At 44.7% G+C, this 26,501-nt stretch overlaps 1 protein-coding gene across 2 annotated transcripts in view; it reads left to right on the plus strand.

The window, feature by feature from the left end:
- The window catches only part of CACNA2D3 (calcium voltage-gated channel auxiliary subunit alpha2delta 3), an 800,023-nt gene that overhangs the window by 410,957 nt on the left and 362,565 nt on the right, over nucleotides 1–26,501 (plus strand). For both annotated transcript variants that reach the window (XR_014251113.1, XM_082414438.1), the window contains exon 11: nucleotides 1,401–1,514. Coding sequence is in view for 1 of the 2 variants with exons in the window: in XM_082414438.1 (XP_082270564.1) it covers nucleotides 1,401–1,514 (114 nt within the window). In the remaining variant the exon portion in view is untranslated. The remainder of the gene's footprint in view (nucleotides 1–1,400; nucleotides 1,515–26,501) is intronic.

A 26,501-nucleotide genomic window follows, 5' to 3' on the forward strand; every position in this document is an offset into this window, starting at 1 on the left:
TCTTCATTAGAATTCTAAGTCCATGGAGACTGGGCATTACTCTTCAATGTGAGTGCTTTTTTAGCTCTGGTTCATCAGGAGCCAGCAGCAAATCCAAGGTCTGCCTCCATCCTTCCCCCGTGTCATGGTCAACAGATTGAACGTGCCTGTATGTTGTCACTCCGTGCCTTTGTACATGCTCTTTGCTGTCTCTGAAAGGCCCTTACCCCAGATGCTCACCTCCTTCAGGTATTACTCAAATGCCACCTTCTCATTGAGATCTTCCCGGACTATTTTTTCTAAAGTTGGCCCTCTGCATTTTCTATCCCCTTTCTTGCTTTTTTTTTTTTTTAACTTAGCATCACCATTATCCAACATACAACATAATTTACTTACAACATAATTTACTTACTTACTTTGGTATCTCATCAAATAGAATACAAACTACACAAGCAAAGAGATTTTTGTGTTTCATCCTCAGCGCTGTGTGGGCACTTAAGAAATAATTTTAGAATAAATGAATAAACTTCACAGATTGTAGTGGTGGGAGTTTTCACTACTGAAGGTTAAAGTCATTTTGTGTGTTCCCCATTGTCATATAATTGTAGGGCTTTTAAAGGACATTGCTTTGAATTGTAGCATTAATAGCATTCATTAAGGGGATTCATCACCAGATTCAGGGGAAGGACAGGAGTCTCTGACAACCATAGTCTGGTCACCCAAGCTACCACGCACAAAGGCTGGGGACTTTTGAAATGCTATGTAAAACTGAAAGTTGAAATTTAGAGTTTTGTACCCCAGTGGGCACAATCTTGGAATTTCAGCATGCTGTACATACTAACATACATAACAAATATATAATGTTACATGTTAACAAATATATGTTTAAAACAAACCCTAAAAATGGGGTTCTTACAGTGTAGTCTGAATTGGCATGTTCCTGACTTTATTCTCTATGTGTACAAAACCTCCTTGATTTTATTACATAGCACAGTCTGCATCCATCAGACTCATTCAAACTAGACTCATTTAGATTTTTAAAGAGATGTTACCTGTCACATATTCTGCTGCCAGTAAATGTGTTTCTAAAGGGTTGTTGTGCCAACTCCTTTGGACTTGTATTCTGAAGTGTTATCCATGCTTGAAGATAAGAGAGGTTAACTGTCCTAGAATCTCACTTCCTGCCTTGTGTGTGTTTTTAGGAAATCTCTTCTGTGGTTCATATTTAGTTCCAGTTTTTCAGAGCAAATACGGAAATCCATAAGTGGGGAAAGGCTTATCCTGTAGGTTCTTTCTGGTGATGCAGAATGAGCTCTCATTTTAAGAGGCTTCCTAAGCCCAAGATCTCATGCTTCTGAAGTCTCATGGATATACAGAGCCCTCTGATGAGTTTTTCAGTTTGAACTCATTTCTTTCCACAGTTCAACCACACTGGACAAGGAAGCATCTGCAGCCAGGCCATTATGCTCATCACTGATGGGGCAGTGGACACCTATGATACTATCTTTGCAAAATACAATTGGCCAGATCGAAAGGTAAGTCGATGTTGATGGCGTCCATGCAGTGCCATGTGTGGAGAATCTATATTGCATTGTAACCTCCAGATTGTCCATGGAGAGGTACCCTATGTAGACTTAATCTCATGATGACCTGTGGTTTCTCAGCCTTGTGTTTTCTGGTTGACCAAAACTGAATACTATGGCTTTTCTTGTTTTCAAAGTGAAACTTCTTTGGAAGAGAAAAGAAACCCATGAAGACAGGTTCAGTGTGTTCAGTGAAAAGATTCGCTGTGAAGTATGCTTTTGTCCTTAATGGACAGTGCTTCTCTTTGTTTTTGTTTTCCATGGAGCCAGGGCTGCTTGCTGGACCCAGCATCTACAGAATGGTGAAGGCAGCCATGGTGGCCCTGTAGCCATCTCCTTTATGTTTCCGTGTTCCTATAGTTCCTTCCTGGGCCCTCATTACCATCCAGAATCTCCTTTCCATCCCCCCAGTGCTGTTCCTCTCTCTTGTCAAAGCTTGTTTGTTCTCTATTCAAATTCTTTCTTTGGTTTCCAAGCTAACATTTATTTATCTGATAAACGCATATGTTAGGGTATCAGTGACAGATATCAAGGTTTTTGGTGTCTTTTGAGTCCCTTAATCCAGAGTTCCTCAAGCTGTTAGCCAGTTTGAATTCCCTATGGAGATCTTTTAAATTGTGGATCCTATTGTACACTTAAACAGAATCAAAAATCTCTGAGGGTGTGGCCCAGGATTCTGTGTTTTTAATAAGTTCCTCAAGTGGACACCAATCGGCAGATTGGCAGTTGTTGATCACTGTCTCAACTAAATGGTGAAATTTGAGCAAGAAAAAGAGGTGCGTCAGAGAGGGTGTTATCCTGGGGGTATCACAAAGGCGCTTTCCTATCCTATGTGCCAGTGGCATTACTCTGACTGTCTCTGCTGGGGCATGAGGCTATCGAGACCAAGTCCGTTCTGCTTCTTCAACTCTGTATGTTTAATTTCTGGGAACTGAACTAACCACACCCATGGCAAAAAGAAACAGAAGACAAATGACAGCTGTGCACTCAGCTGTATCCAGAAAGCATGTACCCTTGAGGCAGCGTGAGCTGTCATTGCACATTCTTTCAGTCATTCTTGATCCCCACGTGTCTCTGTTAACACAGGCATCTCACCTCACCAAGCATGATTCTGGTGCTTAAAGATACATGTATAGTTTGTACAACATGGTCCCCAAATGGATGCCTCCCCTATTGCTCAACCTTAGAGAAAGCCACCACTTCTGAAGCTGGAAGGAAAACTAGCTGTGCTGAGCTTGCTGAGAGTAGGTGGGACTCTGGCATGGCACCTGCCTGAGGGAGATCCAGGAATAAGTTTGGCTGAATGCAGCTCCCACAATAAGCACTGACTTTAGAATCCAACCCTTGAGTAAGCTGGAAGTTCACTGTTGGACAAGGTGATTTTAAATGAGATATTTCAGGTGATGATTTCCCAGGACACGTAGAGGCCAGAGTTAATTCCTGGTAAATGTACGTGATGCAGAGTGAGGAGCATGCTGGCTGTGCTTGCACCCCCGCGGCCCACAGCACAGTGCTGGGCACATGGCCACTACCTAAGGCACAACCCTGAGGCGTGGCTGAGTGACTGAGAGGCCTGGGGGGGAGGCCACAGCACTAGTCAACATGGGTAGGGCCATGGACGTTTTGTGGTCAAATAAGATGTTCACAGATGCTGTGACATCTCACAGCATGTTGAAGGATATTTTACATTATTTAGGACCATCTTAAATAAAAGAAGGAAGTAAAAGGGGCTTTTAATAAGCAGCTGCATTAATACCAAATGTATTATCTTGTGAGACTCATGTGCTGAATCATATGAATCCCTCTTGCTTGGTGATACTTGATGGATAGCTGTAGACCAGGAATATTGGAATTTAAACATCCTATCCTTACTTGCTGGGAGAGGCATAGGATGAAGGCTGCAAAGTCATAACTCTAAAGACAAAACACAAATTTCAACATATCTTTCCAAAGGAACAATATTGACTTCAGGCCAGGTGCTTTCTTGGATTAATTGGAACCAGGGTCCTGGAAATTTCAACATTACATGAAGCAGTTTGATCTACTTATAAAGTATTATCAAGCAGAAGCAGACTTTCTTTCTGTAGCAAGAGGGCCTTTATCTATGATTAGAAATTAATAGCAGGATCCCGCCCCTCCTGCTCCATTCTGGAGAGTTCCATGACATTCATATGCATATACATTCTCTTCTTGAGGACTTCTCTGTGAAGGTGCGGGTAATGAATTTACATAAAACCCCAATGTGATTTAGCACTGTGTTAAAGAGAGATGCTGTGTCATGTCTAAGCTGTCATTTTTCTCTATTGTTTTGAATGTTACTTAGTAGAGGGTTGGGTCATGCTGTCGTTGGCTATCTTCAAGATTATAGAAACAGGAAATGGAGAGAGTAAAATGATCTTAAGGCTGGAACCTGATTCCTATAAAACAGTGATTCTCAAACTTGAGTGAGGATGAGAATCATCTGGAGGGCTTGTTCCAACACAGATTGCTCACTCCACCTCCAGAGATTCAGATTCATTAGGGCTGGTGGGGCCTGAGAATGTCCGTTTCTAACAAGTTCCCAGGTGACGAGGATGCTACTGGTGGGCGAACTGCACTTGGGAGCCACTGCCACAGAAACAGCCCAAGGAATAGGGTTTGGTTACTTGGTGGGCTCTGCCACTTCTGCTTCCCTCTGTTTACCTTTACGAGGGCCTGTTCCCTCAGTCAAATTCAGTGCACAGGTATGTGTTTCTTGGCTCATACTTTGTTTAAAAAATTGTCAATTACTGATCATGATTTTAAAATCTGGAGATAGAATATAAAATTTTAAAGTTTTAGTTTCATAAAGGGGTACACATGGCGCTTTGGAGCCAGCATTCTCATATGGCAAAAAACGGCTGGAGCTGAGGAATGGCTGCTCCCTTAAATGGCAAATGCCTGCTCCTTTTGGCCATGGCCTCCATCACGCTCCATTATTTCCTCTCAGCCCACTTCACTTAAATTCTTTACATACCCATAGGTGTAGGGTTCTGGACCACTGCTCCAGATTAACCCAGGCTCTAGGTATTTGTTCCTTTCTCTTAGGTCTGCCATAAGCTTTCCCTCTTCTTCTCCAGCCAGATGCCATCTTGTCTTTACCTGAGCCCTACACTTTACACTTCCTCAGAGCTGTATAAGAGAAGTGTATAACTTAATGTCCAGTACTGTAATCACTTCTGGGCCTATTTTTCATCTTCACTGGTTTGGTGAGTTCTTGAGGACAGGTTCTGAACCTCTGACCAGTCCCACCACCATGCATTCTGTCGTGTCCCTGCTGAGAAGTATAGCATTGAGTCCTTAGGGCAGTCTCATGATTCCTGGCCACTGGTGTTTACACCCTGTATAAGCTCCTCACCTTGAGTGTAGTTTGCACCTGTGACTTGTTTCTAACCAATAGAATATGGTAAAGGTTAGGGAATCTTGCAGATGTAATCAAGGTCTCAAGTCAGCTGATTTTTAGCTAACTAAAAGGATATTATCAGGAGTGGGCTTTACTTAATTGAAAACCCTTGAAAGAGGGATTAGACACTCCCTGAAGCCAGGAGACTCTCCTTGCTGGTTTGATGAAGTTAGCAGCTGTTTGGAGAATTCCATGTGGCAAGGAACTGGGGGCAGCCTGCCTCCAGCCAACAGCCAGAAAAAAGCTGGGCCCTCCGTCTTATAGCCACAGGGAAATGAATCCTGTGAATGGCCTGAATGAGCTTGGAGGCAGATTCTTCCCCCGTTGAGCCTCCAGTTGAAAACACAACCCAGTCAACACCTTGATTGCAGCTTTGTGAGACAATGAACAGAAGATTCAGCTAAGCTGTGCCCAGACTTCTGACCCACAGAAACTGTAAGATAACAAACGTGTGCTATTTTAAGCCACTGCATTTGTGGTCACTTTTTATGCAGCAATAGAAAACTATCAATATTGGAAGAAACAAGGTGAAGGGAGAAAGGAAAGAGAATCATTTCATGGTAGCAATACTATGAAACATCTCCAAACTTAGTGGTTTAAAATAACAATCTATTATTTCTTGCAGTTCTGTGGGTTAACTGGGTGGTTGGTTCTGCTCCCTGTGGTGTCCAGTGGGGTCACTGAGGAAGCTGTGTTCATCTGTGAGCTTGGCGGAGCTGCCTTGGTTCTCTTCCCTGAGGGCTTTCTTTCCATGCGGTGTCTAATCCTCCAGGTGACCCTGTGAGTCCTCTCTCTTCAGTACAGTAGCCTGGACTTCCTTACAGTATGGCAGTTGGGGTCCAAGAAAGGAAAGCAGAAGGAAATGGGGAGCAGGCCAGGGGAGCACTTGTGGGTGTCATGTTTTAATGCTACCTAATCAGGGCCTTGTGCGAGGCAACTGCTTGATAAAACATAGAATGAGTTGGAAGAAGGAAGCCATTACTGGTGATTTAACTATGAGTCTGTGAAGGTGACATCATGATCGCCTATGCAGTGTGTCCCTTGCCAGCATGTTATTGCTGGGAACAGAAATGAGGAGCTATTTATTCGTTTATTGGATGCCATTTACTTTTGCCTAATATACATTGGTTAGTGGCTTCATGGCAGCTTTACACACTTGGAATAAAATATGAACTCCTCAGTATGAAAGGGACTCATTCCAGGATCTGCTTAAGAAATAAAGCTGCCTACATTTCTACATTTAAATTAGAAAAATGGGACTTCCCTGGTGGTTCAGTGGTTAAGAATCCGCCTGCCAATGCAGGGGACACGGGTTCGAGCCCTGGTCCGGGAAGATCCCACGTGCTGTGGAGCAACTAAGCCCGTGCACCACAGCTACTGAGCCCGTGCGCCTAGAGCCTGTGCTCTGCAACAAGAGAAGCCACCACAATGAGAAGCCCCCGCTCACTGCAACTAGAGAAAGCCCACACGCAGCAACGAAGACCCAACGCAGCCAAATAAATAAATAAATGAATTTATATTAAAAAAAAAAGAAAAATGGCTATACCTGCCATTTATATAGTTGCTCTTTCAAGTGAACTAAAAAAAAAAAAAAGAAAAAGGTCTCGGAATTATTAATCATTACCTCCCTTGATGTGTAAGACAGAGTGGATAGGTAAGAAAATGATAAGTTAGAGATTTTAAAAAGAGGTTGGCACACTATGGCCTACTGCCTGCTTTGGGCAGTCCTTGAGCTAGGAATAATTTTTACATTTTTAAATGGGGGGGAAAAAGAACTAAAGGAGAAGAATATTTCATGACTTGTGAAAATTATATGACATTAAAATTTTACTGTCTGTAAACAAAGTATTATTGTAACACAGTTATACCCATTTGATTATATGTTGTCTGTTGCTAAATAGTTGAATAGCTGTGACAGAGACCATCTGGCCCGCAAAGCCTGAAATATTCATTTTCTGGCCCTTTAAGAATATGTTTGCCACCCCCTGATCTAAAGGAATCTTTGAAGAAATTTAGACCAACCAGGGTATAGTTGAGAGTCATTGTGATGCCTTTAGAAATTTATGCATCGGCTGAATTCAACAGAAGATGGTAATGGTGAGTTCTTCCTGCCTTTCCATCGCTTTTGTTCTACTCAAATAAAGAGACGAACCACATGACGGGAAACTTGATGGCAAATACTTCTCCATGCTGCAGGTGTCTCTCCTCCATATGTTGCGCGACCCTTTCTTTTTCTGTCATGAGTGAGTTCTGTCCTTCTGTGCGCCTGCCTGCTCCTTCAGGGCTGCCCAGGGCTGGGGCACAGTACCTGGTGACCTGGTGGTCCAGAAGGAGAGCCAGCAACAGGTACCCAGCCTGGGACTGCACCCCGTGCCCGGAATGTCGGGTCTTCATAAACGTGAGATGTAACTGCCCCTGGAACCCCGTTTTGGTGGTGACACGGCACGTGGCAGAGTGTCACAGCTTTTGGTTCTCTGGAGCAAGAGGGAACACCCTGGAGAGAATCAGATTCCCTTTTTTTGCCAAGACCCAGGAAACCAGAGACTCCCTGAATCCAAATGAAATGGAATTCCTGGAATCCCTGTCACTGTGGGGTCAGAATCCACCCACTCATGGCTTCCTACCTCTTATTTTGCTCTGCGTTATTCTTCAGGGAGAGAGATTTGACTGCAGCTGTCACATAACTGACCACGTCCTTACTCACTTCTGCTGTAGGTAAACTGTGAAACCCTGCCTGGGTATGCAGTGTGGGTAATGACCCTTCTGTACCTGTTAGATGCCACTGTGTCTGTGCTTCATGTGGGTCTGTGATGAGAAACACAGGTTGGATTAGAATGCTCAGTTTACTCCCCCTCCCCAGGTCTCCATCAATAAGAGAAAGTTTTAAACCAATTTCCTGTACTTAAATATATAAAACAAAACTAATTCTTACTGAATGCTGACTGTCAGGCACCATTCTGAATGTTTCTTTTGTATTTATTCTCACAGAAACCCTATAAGGCAGGTACTATTATTATCCCTTTTTCACAATTGAGAGAAACTGAGGCAGCAAGAAGCTACATAATTGACTGAGGGTTCCATAACAGTGTTTGGTGGAGTCAGAATGAGAACCCAGCAGTTGAATGCTCAGGCTGTGCCCTTAACCAGGATGCACACTTCTTAAGGGCAAAAGCAAAACAAAATGGCCCTAGGTCAGAGAAAGAGCTGTCCATACTGAGAATGCTGTCATCAGGACAATGAGTTTGTTTTCTTGGCCTTCCCACCTCCAAGTGCAAGAGAATCTGCAGTGTCAGAGATTTGGGGATCTCAGAACCCACTGGGGCTGCACGCAGAGAGTAAGAGGAAAGCCAGTTGTGCAGCCTTAGGACGAGGCTGTCTGGGTGCACCTAAATGATTTTCCTCTTCTAAGGAAGAGGTTGCACAGGGCAACCTCAAAGGTGAATGCAATTTCAGTTGAGTGTTGTCTGTTTTATTATCTGTTACCTCCCAAACAAAAGTGGAGGTGGTAGCTGTGAGGCCCTCAAGAGACAACCAGGACTCAGGGGCCTTGGAAGACGCCTGGTGGGGCTGCAAGGAGGGGTGGACACAAGAGCTCTTGGTGTGGGGGTAAAGGGAAGCCCTTGATCATAGAATGGTTTGGCGACCTGGCTTTGGAGCACTTTTGGGAACTGTTGGAAATCTGTGTCCCTTGAACTGGTAGCACATCGATCTCTAAGAAGGGGCTCTCTTGGGAGCTTTGCCCCAGGCCTTCCTCCCTTGGCACAATTTGGAAGCTAAAGCCTCAATCCCACCGTGTTCTAGTGGCCTCAGAGGGACTGAAAGACTTAGCTCTGCCTCGGTAGCTCTGGGGTGATTTTGGAAAGCCCAGGAATCCCTCTCTCCTCATCTTTCTGGGGACAGGTGCCACTCTGGAGAGCAAAATTCCTGAGCTGAGTGAGTGAGGAGTGAGGGCTTATCTTTTTAAGAGTGCAACCTTTAAATAATCTTAAGTGATTTGGAAGGAATTTTTTGTTCTTTCTTTTTTCCTAAACTACATTATTCCCTTTGACATTCAAATGATTTTACAAAGCCTTTTTTTTTTTTTTTTTTTTTTTTTTAGCCTTCCTTTGAGCCGGTTGAGAGGAGAGGGATTTTTCCCAAGACCACAGGCAACTGGGAAAGGAGTTAAGTCCCACTGCTCATAGAGGAGGGATCTCGACATTCTCCTCCCACCCACCTGCACTCTGGCTCTGTCATTCCTCATCCCATAGAACCAGATTAAGGTGGGGGCTGAGGGTGGCAGAGGCTGTTGGAAGGGGATATAACAGGGAGTAGCCAAACGGGGGGGCAGTAATTCATTCATTCAACAGATTTTTATTGAAGGCCCTCTGTGTCCCAGGCCACTGTACCAGAGCCAAGGCGTATGGGGCTGACGTGGCGGCTTCAAGGAGATCTCACAGAGCAGATAACATCACAGATAACAAGTGAGAAGACCAATAATTAGAAACTACGATAAATCTTCTGAAGGAGACAAGCAAGGGCCAGAGACAGAGTAATGGGGTGGCCAGGGGAGCCCTCTCCAAGCAGAGTGCATGTGGGGAAAGGAGCTGAGCATGGAAGGGTGAAGGGAACAGTATTTTCAAAGGCCCTGAGGAGCAGAAGTTGGGTGTGTGTGAGGAGCTGGGTAAAGAGCCGCTGGCTGAGCCTGGTGTGCCGGGGGTAGTGACATGGGCGGTGGGGTACTGGTAGGACAGGCAGGGCCAGCTCCCCTGGCCTTTGATGGGCACAGAAGGAGTTAGGATTGTGCTACAAGGCTAGTGGGGAGCCATGGCAGGCTCTTGAGCAGAGGAGAGGCACGAGCGGGTTGTCGTCAGAACCTTTCTCTGGCTGATGTACAGGAGTCAGCCTATGAGGCATGGCCCTGGGCTGGGCATGTGGTTTGGGTACTGGCTCTCCTCATCGTAAATAATTTCAATAGAGGGTGGTCTAGGTAGTAGACTTTTTAAACTTCCTATGAAAGTTCCCAGATGCGCCTATTTCTTACTGCTGTTTTACTTCAGGGCTCAGTCTGGTGGTTACATTTCTCTGTCCCCTTCCTCCCTCCCTCCCTCCCTCTCCCTCCCTAACTGAAGTCACCTTTGGTCTGAAAGTTTTGCGTGAGTTTGTGTCGTTGCTGTATTTTCTCAAGGGTGATCAGTCCTACAGCTGTCTTAGGAAAATAGCAGGAACATTCATTTCTTGTGGTCAGTCAGTGGTATGACAGGAAAAGACATTTCCAGTCACCGTGGTAAGAGCTCACGCAGGCCCTCCTCACCGCTGAAGGGAGAGTCGAAACGGTTCGCTGTCTCCCGGTTTATTTTTAATTACTTCTGCTGCTATTAGACATCTTGTGACTCCAGCAAGAAGAACATGACGAGACAAGTTAGGAACGAAGCCTATTGATGCGTGCCTGCTGCCAGCCATCGAAAAAGCACTTCTTGTCAGGGGCTCAGAACAACTGCGTGGGCACCTGCCCCGCTGCCACCGGTGCTGTTCCTCTTGGTGGGCTCAGCGTGGGGGCCTTGGCCTCCACCCAGGCTCCGCTGTCTTCCGAAGGCAGGCGGGGGACAGTGCACATTCCCAAGTAACCGCCACATCCTCCTGGAAATGGCTGTCCCTCCCTGCTCCCCGTGCTGGGTGCAGAGTCACACACTTCACTTGCTTTTCTCATTTAATTCTTAGTTCTGCCCTATGGGTAGACACTCTTTATTACCACTCTCATGTCATAGCTGAGGGAACTCAGGCTCAGAGGGATTAAGCCACTAGCTCAGGAGCCCACCACTCTGAAGCTGCGGGGTCTTTGATCGTCATCCACATCAGACCGTTCACACCTGTGCTCAAAAACTGAGGGGTGCGTGGTTGGGGGGACTTGCTAAAAATGTTTCCTAGGTTCCATTCTCTGCAGGCCTAGCCCTAGAATTGGCGTTTTGATAGGTGGCTCCTAGACCCTCCACTGCTCAGGGAAGCTGGGGCCACTGAGAAATGCCAGTTGCCTGGGTTATGTGCCCCGTGGATCGGGCAGGGTCCAATCAGGAACAGAAATCCGCTAGTTATTTTAGCAAAGAGTGTTTAATATTAAGAATCATTAAGCAGAAAGGGCAAACAGTCTAGGATATCATGGCAGTAGCAACTGCAGGAAAAAGCTGCCACCCCTGTGGCTGGTGGGGGAGGGCAGAAGAGGGGAGGGGAAGAGAAGGTCATTATTAAAACTTAGAAGCTGGGAGGAGAGGACTTAAAGGGCTAGGACCCAGACCTCTGAGGAGGACACACCGGCTCGAAGGTGCCGGGGTCTCTGAACCCAGAGGAGGGTCCTGTGCGGCCAGGATCCAGACTCTTGAGGAGGGGGTTGTGGGGTCTCTGAGGGGGATGCAATAAAATGGATTCTGTGAGTGTTGGGAACGCTGCAAACTGGATTCATTCACTGCTGCTGGAATGAACTGCCCCTGCTGGGGTGAAGAGGCCTCACTGGAGTGATGGCACTGGGGCCAGGAAGCCAAGAGGGAGCACTCGGAGGGAGCAAGCCCCTTCTCTTTCCTTCATCCTTGCGGCCTCCCCAACACTGACCCTTTTGGCAGAGCCTCACTGGAAACAGCTGCCAAAGCGGAAATGTGGTTTGCAGAGCTCCAGCCCCAGTCTCACAGAGCCCAGAGAATTTGGTGGCGAGACACATTAGCTTATTAACTGGCACACCCAGCAATAAGTGGAAGCTTGATGAATAAGTTCAACATCATTTGCAGGCTATTGACATGTCAAGTTCTTATTTTCTGCATTTTTGTTTCTCTTAGACTATTGAATAGGGCCCTTGGGGAGTAGGCAGGGGTAGGGAAGCAGTGCTGCCTAAAGGAAAGAGGGTGGTATCTGGATGCTGACAAATCTGTTTCCCCCCATCTGTGTAAAGTGGAGGTAATTTCATGTGTCAATTCCTTGTCGTGTTGTTCAGAATTAAAGATGATGTGCTACTAAGCTCAGTGCTGGGCACAGAGTGGGAAGACTGCATGATGCTATATCATCATTGTCACCATGATTGACAACCATTCACATTGTTAAAATCCCTCTGTTACAGCCAAAATGTAGTTGTACTGGATGAATTCAAGATGGTATAGCAATAATTTTTCAGATGTGGAAAATAGAAAGTATTCTTTTATCCTTGAATATGGATCACTCCTATGTGGTGTGTTGGTTGACTTATAAGAAGATTAAACTATTCAGCTGCATTTAAAAAAACATTTCCAGGCCTTTCATTTTACCTGTTTCCTGAATAAATATATATATGCAGTATCCTTTTTACCTAAACTTCTGGCACTTATGAAAATATACTGAGATATATTTGACTGTTCAGTATCATTAATTAATGATATACAATAGCTAATATTCTTCAGTACAGATGAGCAGGCTGTCTCGGTGAAACATAAAAAGGAGATTTGAAAAGTAGTGTTGTTTTATATTATTTGTCCCTTTTCTAGAGTGGCAGTGAAGGCCTAGACAGCCTGGGCAGGTGTCCAGGATATACTGTTTCTGAGCTGGGTGACTTTGGGCAAGTGATTGACTCTCCTTGTGCTTAGTTTCCTCATCTAGGAAATAGGGGGCAAGCACCATGCCGCCCTCACAGGGTTGTTGTGGGGGCCAGATGAGTAGCGCCAGAGGCTAGCAAGTCCTCATTTGCCCCCTTTGTAAAACTCCCCTCTAGGTGGTTTGGTGGGAAGGCCCCTGACAGCCGGTCCATGAGGCACTGAGGACTGTGAACTTGTTGGCCAGGTAAACAAAAGTCTCTTCCAACAGAGGCTCCTCACCTCAGGTAGCCAGAAGCTGGCCTCCTGGGGGAGCCTTGCTCAGGCTGAGCCCATCTTGCATGTTCATCGTCTCACCAGTGAGCTGTTGCCCCCTTTTCTGCATTTCCTTTGTAGGATGGGCCAAGGAGGGGACTTAGCAGGGTTGAGAAGAGGGAAAGATGCCCTGGCGTGCTGGGAGTTAGGAGCACCCAGGTATGGAGGCCAGCATGCTTCTCCACCCCTGCCACTCTCATACATGCACATAAATTGCAGTCAAACCACATCTCTTCTTAATTCTCAGGTAGATTGGTTTCATTGGAAGTAGGCATTCCAGAGCCTGTTATCCACACAGCAGCCAGACACTTTGGAAACCGGAGGCAGATTGTGCCAGTGAGCCTCCAAACCTCCACTAGCTCCCCACTTTGTGCCACGTTTCAGCCAAAGTCCCAAGAGAGTACCTCAAGGCCTGGTTTGATGGGTGGCCATTCATTCTGACCTCTGTTCCACTCTATCCTCTCAGAGCCCACTACTCTCAGGCCTTTGGACGTCTGCAATTCCTGTGCCCTCCACCTGGGGCACTCTGCCCCCCAGCTTTCCACATTGGCTCACTCCTCACTTTCATCATGTCCTTGCCCAGACACACCTTTTCAATGAGATCTACCCTGACTACTTGATTTAAAGTTACCCCCAGACAGACCTGACCTCCAGCAATCTTAGTTACTGCTTTCCTTTTGGTGATAGCCTTTTCATCTTGTAATGTATTAGATAAACATCACAAGAAAGTAACTGTGTTCATTGTCCCATCCATCAGAAGCAGAACTTGATCCCAAAAGCCCAACAGGAAGAATCCCCAGTCCCATACCTGACCCTGAGCCTTGCACCTTCTGGTACGTTTTGCTTGTTTCATGTTGATAGGTCTTCATCCCAGAGGAGCCCTTTGCGTTTTTAGCTAACTTTATTGGTAGAGAAATCACCCTTATGCCTCATAAATGAAGCTCCTTCTTCCAGTAGATTTCGGGAAATCCGGTATTCTCCATAGGCTGACCCTTGCATTACCCCTTCAAACACCTGGGGATAAAACCTGAGGCTCCCAATGCCAAATAATTTTGGCCATCGACCTGTTATCCATCCGACTACCCTTACCTTAATGATTTACATTAAAAGTACAACGGTAGGAGATTTATAGGGCTTAGCGAATATGTTCCGTCACTGCAGCCCTGCACTTTAGAAACTTCTCTCGGCTCAGAGCCTCCCATAGGAGCCTTTCCACTCCCTCCCAGGGTCTTCACATTAAAGCTGCCTTTGGTTCGTTGTTCACTGTTCCATATGTAATAACCGATTTGGTCCTATCCTCTTCACTCCTTGGAGATTCCCATCTACAAAACAAAACAGCTGGTGGTGGTGACTGATGGGGGAGACTTGTATGAACTGCATGTTAACTGTCCAGCAGGAAGCCTGCTGCCTGATGTGCCTTATTAGAAAGCAAAGAGGCCCAAGTGGAGGCCCAGTCGCATTGGAATGCCAGCTGAACTGGAGACGTACAGGGAGGATTAGCTGCGTGGCCCCGCAGCCTCCTGGGGCTACATTAGGTCCTGGAACAGATTTCCAAGGTGCCCTCTGTTTTGGAGAGGGTTAACCTGGCTATGGGCAGGGATTTGGAGCCTTTTGGGCTGGAGCCTGAATTTTTGGCACTCTCATCCTTGGTTCTATGAATCTGATCCTCAGAACTCATGGAAATGTTAGGGCTTTTAAGATTTGGATCATATTAATTTGCCTTCACATGATTTGTTTCTGTGCCTCAGTGGGACAGAGACAAGAAGTGATGGTTTTGGAATTTTGAAGAAGACTTTTCCGGTTTATGCTCCAAACGGAAGGATGTCTGTGCGAGCCAAAGAGATACTTAACTGAAATGTGGTTATTTTCCCCCACAGAATAATTGTCTCAACCCTCCTAAAAATACTGATCCTTTCTCTTCCTCTGGACTTAGGAAATGGCCTGTTATGTGCTTTTATCATTAAAAAAAAAAAAAGGACTAAAAAAGGGGAACTAACCCTTCCAAAAAAAAAAAAAAAATCCAGCGAGAGTAATCTTAAGGGATGGACAATTGGCCCCCTGACATCAGGAGAAAGAGGTGGAGCTCTCTGAGCTAATTTATAAAACAGCCTTGTAGCTGTTGTAGCTTGTTGTAGCTCCTTCCCAGTTTTCTTGCAAGAACCATTAGAAAAGCCATGTGGTGGTACCTTGTGGTTATCAGAGGGAAATAAGACAAACTTCTCCAGGAAGGCAACAGTGTGAACGAGACAGGATCCCTGAAAACACCTATATGGGACCTGAGATGTGAGAATGCAAAAGTGTTTGAGAGGAGTCCTCCAGACCTTTCTGGAAGAATCCCTCTCTGTCCTTGCTGTGACCATTGTCTTCACTGACTTAATTTTAAAACCGTTGCTGCAACCAACCACCTTCTGTTCTCCCATTGACTTTGCAACCTACCAGTTCATGGTGGGGAGCGCTGCGGGCCTCAGGGTCGTGAGCCCAAGAGGGGGTTAGGGACAGTGCAGGGCCTCCTGTTGTCCTCAGCCCAGCTGGGCCTAAGGGGCGATGGTGAATTGTCTACCCCTCCCATCACCCAGCTTCTCTGCATTCTCTGTTTGGTGACTTGGCCTTCGAGGTGCCAGGACTTTGATCAACCTGTGGCAGAAGGTTTGTGTGAAACCCTTCCTGGCTTCCTTTTTTTACAAACACAAACGGGATCTGGAATTGATCCCAGATAATACATCTGCCTCTTAATTTCACTTCAGAAGGGCAGGATGACAAGAAAGGCGATGAAGACAACTAAATGCATTTATGATTTATGCCCCCTGTGATAAATCAATGGATGATTTCTCCCCAAAATGTGAACACTGCCTGGCTAACTCATACCAGCTGATGCATCTGTGAGACGCATAAGGTGATGGTGGCTGAGCCCCCTGCTTCCCACGTGCACGCCAGGCCTCGAACTCCGTACCCCGAGGATGGGGATGTGGACGTGTGAGGGGGGGTCGTCTATATGCAGTTAGGAAGGTGCTGCTTCGCTGCCACCTTTTTTTCCCCCTGGGTCTGTGTTTCCCTTTCTTGTGGCCCTAATGGTACAGCTCTGTTCAGCCCGTCCTTGGTTCATCTCCAGCATTCCTTTCTGCACTGGCCTTTCTCTGTGGTGAGTTAGATTTTTCCATTTCCTAAAGGTGATTTGATCAGGCCAGTTCTCACTAGAGTCCCTCAAAGTGAGTAGGGAGAGTGGAAAATCGCATTAACTCTTTCACTAACTCCAGCTGCCTGCACTGAATCCCAGATGGCAAGGAGGTTCTGTGTTGAGGGCCAGTTCCAGGCCTTTGTAGGCAGCTCTCTGGAGTGCTAGCTTGGGAAGGGTTGCAAGCGCCCATCTGGCTGGAAAAGGGACAGGGCCATGACGAGTGGGCAGTCTGCTGTGCACAAGAAGGCCAGTGGTGGCCCTCATGCGCCATGTCTGCCATCCCTTTCCTCTGTGGTTTCTTCATATCCCAAAGGCCTCACCTTGCCTTTCTGGACTTGGAAAGCCATATCTACATGTTCCAAAATAGACTGTCATTAGAAATTTTTAAGTCTATTGAACCATTTTAGGCTGCTTGGCAGTCACATAGCAGCTGGATGACTTACTTCGCCACCTTTTTTTTTTTTTTTTTTAAAACATCATCTGAAGCTAATTTATCCAGGAGTAACTTGGGCTTTGGGGGGAAAAGTCACATTCGTTTTATAAGTTACGTGCAAATGAAAGGAGAGGTTGTGCCTCTCATTTTCCTCTTGTTGAAAATGTCTTTGTTACTCCATTTTTGCCTTTCTTGAGAAACACTCAGGATTACCATTTAAAGAGTTAAGTAATGTTATTTTCCTTACCTTGCTTTCTGGAAAAAAAGTGCCAAAGCCATTTCCTGGGCCTAGACTGGGAGATGAGATCCCCTTTAGATGGGCAAAAGCAGAGCAAGAGGGTCCAGAGACTGGCGCTTTCTCCCGGAGGCCAGCAAGGTTGCTGAAGTTCCTTGTTGGAGTGAAAGCTCAGCATGGAGAGATGGCTGGAGATGGAGGTGCAGGCTGTGGGCTGGGAATTGTGAGGCTTCAGCTGTAGGCTCTGATGCTGGGACCAGATCTCCCTGCTTCATACAGGCTGTGTATAGAAAGGGGAAAAAAGTGAGCCAGCTAGTACAGGTTATTCATTTGATGTCTCTCCTTATACCTCACATTAGCATTGCCCCAGCCAGAAATAATATACCTGCAGCTGTGTTTCTGTAGGACAACAGGGATGTCTAATAATATATCGGGCTAATCTAAGCTGCCTTTTCTCCAGCGATGCCCCAAGGGGGAGATATATACTCTACCTTTATGTTATCCAGTGGTACTAATCAGAAACTATTGCTGTGGAAGCAGCTTGTCCTGTTTGGTCCTCTTCTAATAGGAAATCATAAATTAAAACAGAGTTTGATAGATTCTGCTTAATGCCAAAATGAAATCCTCACATATTTTGTTGGCTGTTACATAATCAGTTGACTTCTCAAAGGAGTTCTAATTATGCCTGTGGAATAAGCTCAAGATAATGAAATGCATTCACCTCTCTGGCAAGCCATCTGTCTCTTAGTACTGAGCTCTGAGTCAGTCCTCTGGGGTTCTCCTTCTAGCTTGACCAATGAAGCTTTATTTACAGCCACAGAACTTGGAAGTGAAATACAAACTTATTTTATATGTACCTCTTTTTTATTGCCTCTAAGAAAATCAGTTTTCCTTAGCTTCATCTACTGCGTAAAGAGCCGTGTGTAAAGTAGCTGTACTAATCCCAGAACATTAAGATTTTCCCCGCCCCACCCCAATGCCTTACTAAGGCTCATAATCTCACAAAACTGCCAGAGATAGGAAGAGAATAATGACAAAGCCAAAGGGAATAAGTTCTTTGACTCTGAATTTCATTATCTGTGACATTAATACTTAGTAAAAGAGTTGGAGAGATGTATGGATAGATGGGTGTGTGGATGAGTGGATGGTTGGATGAGAGGGCAGATGTGTACTTGAACAGATGCATGAATTTTTAATCAGAAAGGGATATAGATGGAAAAGAACTAACTCAGAAAAGTCTGCCTTTGGATATATTATTGTGGATTTGATTGTTAGAGAAAATTATGAGGAAAAAGAGGGAATTCATTATTAATAATAAATTAGGTCTAATTAAAAAATAAAGTGGGTCAATCAAACATAGAGTACCTTGAATTCCTGTGCTTTTTTCATGTTGTGTCATTAGCATGTGACTGAGAGGGAAAAGACCCTAGTCTTTATTTTTCCTTCACAGAACAATATTAATAGTAATATTTAATCAAGTGTGAACAGCCTGCAGAGTCCAGGAGGCCGGGATCTACCAGCAGGAGTGCTTCTCGGGTGATTGGTCCAACACTGGGGATGGAGAACCATGAAGTCAGAGTGTGGATATGGCTCCGCCATTGTTCAAGCAGGCATCCTTGGCCTTTTGCTGTGTTTAGTTATAGTGACAAAACCTCAGTCACTGTTTACACAGGCTTATTCCTCAGGTGTAGAAATGTACTCTGAGCTCACTCCTGGCATTTGCTTTGCAGCAAGGGGAATTCTTTGTCTTTTAGATTAAAAACAAAATCATTCTGTTTCTTCTGATGTTACAAAAGTAAATATCTTCCCCAAAGCTTCACAGATTGCTGTGGTGGTAAATCAGTTTGCCACTTAAGCCACTTGACACAGGTGACGAGGACCCTACCATTGATAAGGAACCACTCAGTTGTGTGCTTGCTCTTAGCGTTCCTTCAAGACTGCCGTCCTCACGTGGCCTGCAAGGCCCTGCAGGGGTCTGGCGTTTAACCTCTCCCAGGCTTCACTGCAAACCTGGCCTTTTTCTGTGCCAGGATACCTCTCTCCCTCCCCCAGAGGGCATCTGCAGGTGCTGCTCCACCCCTGGAGATCCTCCTGTTCGTTACTCAAAAAAACACACACTTTTCAGATTTTAACTCTTGTCCCCTGTGCCCCTGCCTAGATCGTATTCTTTTGTCCTGCTTTCACTTGGGGCAGTACTCCTTTCCTTCTGAGCATTGATGTCTACTTCTTACATTCTCATCAGTGGAATTGTCTTACTGTTTGACTCCTTCATTAAACCGTATGCTCCACACAGTAGAGCAGGACCATCTTCATGGGCTTGCTACTGGCAGCTGCTCAGGGCTCCTCATTCAGAAGGGCTCTGTGCTTGGCTTTAATGCTCTGCTATTGCCATCTTGAAATCCTTTATACTTTTTTGAACAATGGCCCTCACAATTTAATTTTGTAAATCATATGGTAGGTCCTGGGTTGGAGCCATGTGTTTCTATCAGATTTCCAGCATGTGGTATATGCTCAAGACATATTTTGTAAAGGAATGTTTCAGTGACAAAAGATGGTCTCCTCTCATTAAGGCCTGCAGTATAAAATGCTTAATACCTCATATCAAGTCAGGATGCTATATATTTCCTTGGCAGCTCCCTACTTAATCTTATTCTTTTCATAAGTTTGGCAAATGCAACCAAAATTGAATTAAAAAGACATGCATATTTTGCTCTAAGAAAAAAATAATTGATTGTATAAAAGGAAGTATAAAAATGGGCTGGCCTGTTGTTAATTTTTTGTTCTATATTTAGAACTGAAAGGGTAATGTTTAGAGAGCCAAAATGCTAATTGTCTTGCAAAGAGTGCTGTAATAAGCTGGGGCAAACACTGCATTGGAGAAAATATCTTTCAAATGGTAGAGGAAGTTGAAACAGTGACTGGGGCTCCTCTGAAGTAAATATAACGCTTTCCCCTGTGCAAGGCCAAAGAAATCCTGAAATAACAAAATGTCCAGTTTGATCTTTGCATCATGTAGTTGGGGAAACCTTGCTGTCTCATACAGCAAGCTTGGCCAAATATCTGCTGAGGAGTTCATGGAGAAATGACAGGTGTCACCATTTTATACAGTGTGCCCATAAGTTTTCTGTCACTTGTCTGAGTTGGACACGTTTTCCCCATTCTCCCTTGCCCACCCCAAAGGTGACTGCTGCAGATTGCGGAGTTGGCAGGATTTTCCAGGCTGTGCCGGCACAAGTTGTTAATAAATTAGGGGCACAGAAGTGTGATGGCAAGGCGTTTCCTCCTGGAGTTCATAGGCCTTCCAGAACATTTATGTCTCATTACAGCCCGTACAGTAGTTTATGCCCTAATAAATCAGAGAGGCTTTGCAGAGATGGGCTGGACCGTAATGAATCTTTCTGTTGGCATTTTCCCTTTACAGAAGTAAATAATGGAGCAAAACCGCCCCATCTGGCCACTCTGTAAGAGAGAACTCACAGCAGGAGCTGTTTGCTCAAGCATGACAAAGGTCACTGCAGGTAGCAAGAGCAAGGGGTGGCAGCTAGGGCTGTGAGTGACAAGGTGGAATGAAGCCATTTATGAGCCTTTATCACTGTGATTATAGGCATTAGCTGGACTGCCAGGGTCCTGTTCTCCCTTCCTGTGATGGGCCTTGGGTCTTCACTGATTTTTCACATTTAATTTCCAGACCTGTTGGATGTTTTGCAAGCAGTACAAGTAGACACACACCTGCAGCATGGCGTGTGGACCCATTCACTTTGATTTACATTCTGTTATCTTAATAAGGTACGCTTTCAGCTAACTGGAAATTGTTGCCAAGCAGAGGAAGGGGAGATCACCTTCTCTCTGCTTTCCTTCACCAGTGCAAAGAGATGTGTGACGAAAGCCAAGTAAATATGGAAATTATTATTAATTATGTGGTGATGGACAGAAATGCATTATTCTGGCTAGGAAATCAACTTGTCTCTAGTAGAGGTTTACCAGATGTATTTAAAAAAAAAAAAGGGGTATGAGTCACATTAAAAAGAGTGCCTAGAAATAAGTGATGAATTTGTTTTTGATGTTTGTGCATTTTTACAAGGGAACCCATCCTCCATTTTGGAAGTTAACAAATATTGATCATTTCCTTTGTTTCTAGTAACTGGAATCTGTTTTCATTGGAAGAAAATTTACATCTAGCTAAGTCAAAGACTTAACTTGTTTTTCCCTGCTTTTTTCCACCCTAGTTGGTCTGAGTTCCTGCCCTTTGCAGGGCTGTGGAGAAACTTTGGATGTGCCTGGGCTGCTTATTTGTGTTTACAGAGAGGTTTCTGGGAGCCCTTGGAGGGGAGAGTATATCCAGCAATTTCTATTCCATAAAGACTTGCCTGGTGCCTCTTCAGTAACCACTTTGCTACTGGGAAGGCAGAGGAGAAGCAAGTGAGGGAGCATGCGATTTATCAAAAGTGACAAAGAGAACAGAGCTCCTCCATCAGCCTCAGCTCTCCTCATATTTACATAACACCTTCCTTCCAGTGTTTTGCCCAGCAGATGGCCAGGTGAGGTTCACAGACTCTGCACAGAAATACAGCTGCAAGGGGCAGGCACAGGGAATATTTTGGGCTCTCTCCCAGCAGAATTACGCAACAGTCCATGGAGGAGGAGGCAAGGAGGCAAGGTCACTCCCTAGCTAAAGAAGTTCTGGAAATGTAGACTCAATGCCAAGTGCGGCTTGCAAATTGGGAGGTTGCCAAGGCCCAGCACCCCAAGACTCGGGGAGGAAGTCAAATCCTCGAGGAGTCAGTAATTGACCATGAGTGGGTCTGCCCATCTGCTCTGCTGTCATGGGAAAGTTAGTGAGACTTGATGGGGTCACAGAAGGACATTAATGCATTGACTGAGATGATTGGGCTCTGCCAAGGGCAAAAAGAGTCTACCCTTCAAAGGGAGCCTCCAGGTAAGCTGGAAGTTCTCTCATCGTCCTGCTTTATCAAGATCCCAGAAGCAAATGAGGCACCTGCTCTGTCTTCAGCTTGGCTCTGGGGCTGCTGAGTCTGTATCAGGAGACCACATTTGGTATAGGATGTTGAACACACACAACTGTTTTGTTTTTGTTTTTGTTTTTAATATATATGTTTACCTACTTTTTTAAAAAAATTAATTAATTTATTTATTTATTTTTGGCTGTGTTGGGTCTTCATTTCTGTGCGAGGGCTTTCTCTAGTTGCGGCGAGCGGGGGCCACTCTTCATCGCGGTGCGCGGGCCTCTCACTGTCGCGGCCTCTCTTGTTGCAGAGCACAGGCTCCAGACACGCAGGCTCAGTAGTTGTGGCTCACGGGCCTAGTTGCTCCGCGGCATGTGGGATCTTCCCAGACCAGGGCTCGAACCCGTGTCCCCTGCATTGGCAGGCAGATTCTCAACCACTGCGCCACCAGGGAAGCCTGTTTTTTTTTTTAAGGTTTCCATTTGAAACCGGCTGAGCCATAGCAGGTAATTAGCACCTTTGCTGTTGGAACAAGTGGCACTTTTATTGGTTGGTTTCTTAATCAGGTTGACCAGTTGGTAGTTTTTGGTAAAAGAGTCTACAGAGAGAGAAGGGGATGCTGTGTGTCCCTTGGGATGAGGCCAAGCTGAGAAAACACCCTGAGGGTCTCAGTTCAGTGCCCCACCCTTACTGCCATGTTCTAACTCTACCATGCAAGTTCTAACCCTGCAAAGGGCTTTTTCTTTCCCTGAGATCCTGGGCAGATCCCAAAACTTGATCATAGATCACATTTCTAGTCTCTAAAATGCACTGATGTGGACTCTGACCTCATCTTAGAATAAAAATGAAAGATAAAAAGCGTTTGTTGGGAATAGTCTGTGCTATCCCAGACCTGAATATGTTGGTTTTGTAACTCAGCATCACATTTATGGCTCGGACAGGACTGTGGAGGTGTCCTGGAGGTGACAGCTTGGCATAGCCAAGATGCCAGCTAAGCCACTTTCAAACTGGGTGACCTTGTGCAAATGCGTAAGGCATTTGCGCCTCGGTCTCTTGTGTGTGAATAAGGATGTTTGTGTTAACTCTCCCAGGGTTATTGTGAGGGTTAAAGCAGATGATGCAAGTAAAGCCATAGCACGGTGGCCTGCATGAAGTAACTACTCAATAGATGATAACTGTGGTGATGAGGAAAATGATGGCAACATTGTTACTTTGGAAACCCAGAGTCCAAAGACGTGGACGCTAGTTTACAGGTGACAAATAGTTAAATCTATTTCAGATGCCATCTTCCGTGGTGTTGAGCAAGATTCCGAGACTGCCTATGGGCTCAGTGAGAGAACACTGAAATCAGTTAGGGATATCTGCCTAATGAGAGATAGAGTCAAGGGTGATGGTGCTATCTCTGATGTTTCACTGCTGCCTTAAATAGCTGTGTAATTTGGGAATAAATTCACCTCTTTTGAATCTATTTTTTTAACCTATAACATGGGAAGATTAGGCCAGACCAGTTTTCTTGGAAGTGTTCAGCTGAATGTTAGAAGATGTTGGGGGTAAAGGTAGAAAATATTCTTAGGGTAGGTTTTGGAAATGCTGTGTATAATTTAACAAATTGAGGCAGGTTTCTTTATTGCAGGACTTCTCAGAACCCTTAATCTGCTTGAAAACTCCAAGAAGGGGCGTTCTTCCCAAACTTGCTGATCATGAATACATTTATTTTCATAGCCTCAGCAACTTGTGAGACTAGTGTTGCACAGAATGGACTTTGAGAAATTAGATCATTCCCAAGGTCCATTCTTTCTCTCCAAAGTCTTGAAATCTGTCTCAAAAGCTCAGATAATTTAATGACTCCCTTTCCCCACCATGAACTTTTCACCTCTCATCGAAATGCAACTTTTTCTGAAGAGCCACATTTAAATGATGTGGCTTCACACATCATTTAAATGTATGGAACACATTGGTTGGAACAACTTTGAAAAATACCAAAGGTAATGTTTGGTAAAACATTAATCCTTAATGTTTATAAACTCTTCATTCGGAATCTCAGCTTCAGTTGCAAATCATTCTGATGGATTTGGCTCACTCTTTGGCTAAAACACTTCTTTCTCAATGTTTAACCTTCCTGTTTGGACTGGTGTGCTCTGAGGACCTGTCCTCTGAGAGACATTGCACTCTCTCCTCTCCACCTTATACTCCATTTGCCTCCTCAACCTGTCTAGCCTGCCTAAGAGGCAAAGGAAAGCCCCAGTCTGTCGTTACACTTGACAGGCCAGCATCTATGTCTTCCATGGTAGGTGAGGAATAGCAGCAGAAGTGGCCAGGATGACACTGGAAATCTAAAGGTTTGTGTTGATTTCTCATTAATAAATAACTTTCACTTTTGTGTCATCCCCAAAGGTTGTTGAAACAATTTTTTGGTAGCAATAATGCCATGCGGTGACTTTGGGTAATTGGTCTCTTTTAGCAAGCAAAAGCTTAGAATGTGCTTGGAACATAGATATGGCCCCCAGTGTTCATTTATTCTGCTGCATTATTTCCCCAAAGGGGTCTCACAGAGAACAGGACCCTTTCATTCATTCATTCCTTTGTTCACAAGTGAGTAAGTAAAAGAGGAGAAGGGAATGTTGGAGGTTAGGAGTGAGAAAGTTAGGGGGATGGAATTTTGATGAAAGAAATGGGGGAGCTCTTGTCTCTGGAAAGTTGGGCAAAGAACTGACCAGGAGAAAAGTAGGATACCCATCAATGGGGAGGACCCACTTGAGATTTTTAATGATCAATTTAAAGTGGAACTGGTCAACACAGTTATGTGTTTTTCTGCAGATGTGTTTAGCTGCTTGCTTAGCAACACAGAGGAGGTAGAAATTTGGATTTAATCAGGGTCGGGGTGCAAGTTGGATGGAAGGAGAGTTAATGGAACTGAGAGTGGATTCAAAGGGAATGAGCCTTGGAATCTCAGGTGGGTTAAGGAAGGAAGTGAGGGTAACAGGCAGGTGTTAGACAATGGAGGATCAGCTATTTTGAGGTCCCAGTGGAGGGAGGTGAGCTGGTGGTCTGACAATTGAGTACAGAAAATTGAGATTTTGGAGGTAACTTGGTATTGACAGTAAGAAAGTATGGACAGTGGCAATGATTTTTCATCAGACTGGATAGACCATTCATGTGCCCTCTTGTGGATGCCATCTCCTGACCTCCTGATCATTCATGAATACTTTAGCACTGGGCTCACTGCCTCTCTCTCCACCATCTTGTTGTCATTCTTTGACATTAACATTGACACAGGTGGATCATCTGCCTTCTAAATTCCTTAACACCATCCCTCCCAAAGGTAGTCTCCTCTACCCACTTCAAACACCTACTCCCGTGTTTTATATCCTAGACTTTGAATCATTTTTTCTTTCTTCCTTAGAACCCATTTAAAGGAACTGTGTTCCTTACGCATAACAGAGCTGATTGAAGGAAAAGTAAATGGGGGTTTGGAATGGATGCATTGGTTTCATTGCCGACTTGTGCCTGAGTTTTGGTAGGACCTTGATAGATACCGACTCTATACCTAGGCACTGTTGGGCTGCTCTGTACCTCCTGCAGCAGGGTGTATATTGTAGGGTGGTGAACAGGGGTGTGTGCTGGTCCCTACATGCTGGACTGTTTGCAGAACAGAGGAGTTCAGATAAATGAGCCAGATGGACGGAATCTGGGAAAATGACTTGCTGCTTCCTCTTGGTATCTAGGTCATTGGGATGGCCGTTCCCATGGGCTGGAAGGAATTCCAGTGAGCACAGACCCAACCTTCTTTCTCCAAGGAGAACTCCTGACATTCTGTTAGCCAAAGAAGGTCAGAGGAGCGCTGCCAGCTGCCTGCCAAAGAGAGGGCAGAGTGGATTAACTGAAACTAAAAATAAACCTTGACTGGAATTGCTCTTGTAGGTGGAGGGAAGATAGACTGGCCAGAGCTAAGAATTTTGAGGCCATCTCCCTTGCATTTAACTTTGACCCCTGAAATGACTGAGGTAGAGGAATTGTTTTTGGCATCAGGTAGGTAGTCTGATGTCCATACTGCGTTAGTGCTAGTTCAGCACATTTAGGGAGGTGGTACTTATGGAATTCTTTTTTCTTTTTTAAACTCAAATGATGTGTGGTATTTGAGAGTCAGAAAGGAGTTGATATATGCATATATCATATATATGTATACATATATATATATATATATATATATGTGTGTGTGTGTGTGTGTGTGTGTGTGTATATATATGTATATGCCCTTGAGCGCAGCCCCCTGGTTAAATAAATAGATGTGGTCCCAAGAACATAACTTACCCAATTTACTTTAGAAGCTTGTGTTTTCCTTTTTGTACCCCAACTTGTATAACTTTACATGCTAAACTTAAAACTGTTGAAATTTTGGATGCTCTTGAATGGAAAATAGTAACAGTACTTGTTATCATGAGCCTTACGGCCATTTGCTAGAAGGTAAACTCAGCTGGCTTATTTTATACAAGGAAGCCTAGGTTTGGTAGTTCTACAAGAGGGAAAAATAAAAAGGAAAGGCAGACCTGAGCATATGTGATATCTTCCAAGTTTTTTCTTTTTCATGGCCAAGAGCTGTAAATGGCAAGATTAATTTGACATTTGAACTAAGAAAAAAAAATTAGGTCTCATCACCTGAGGTTACAAATGGTTATCTTCAATAAAAAGTATTGGCCTCTATTTCAAGACAAATGTAAATTGACAAATGTAAATTCTCTTCAAATAAGCATCAGGGTTTAACATAACTTCAAAAGTGATGTGTTCATTATGGATTGTGTAGTATGACTAGATGAAAATTCAGTTAATGGTTGAAACAATTATAGTAATGGTATTTGAAGAATTGTCTTTT

The sequence above is a fragment of the Balaenoptera physalus genome (genome assembly GCF_965194825.1).
Source record: "Balaenoptera physalus genome assembly, chromosome: 11".
NCBI lineage: Eukaryota > Metazoa > Chordata > Mammalia > Artiodactyla > Balaenopteridae > Balaenoptera > Balaenoptera physalus.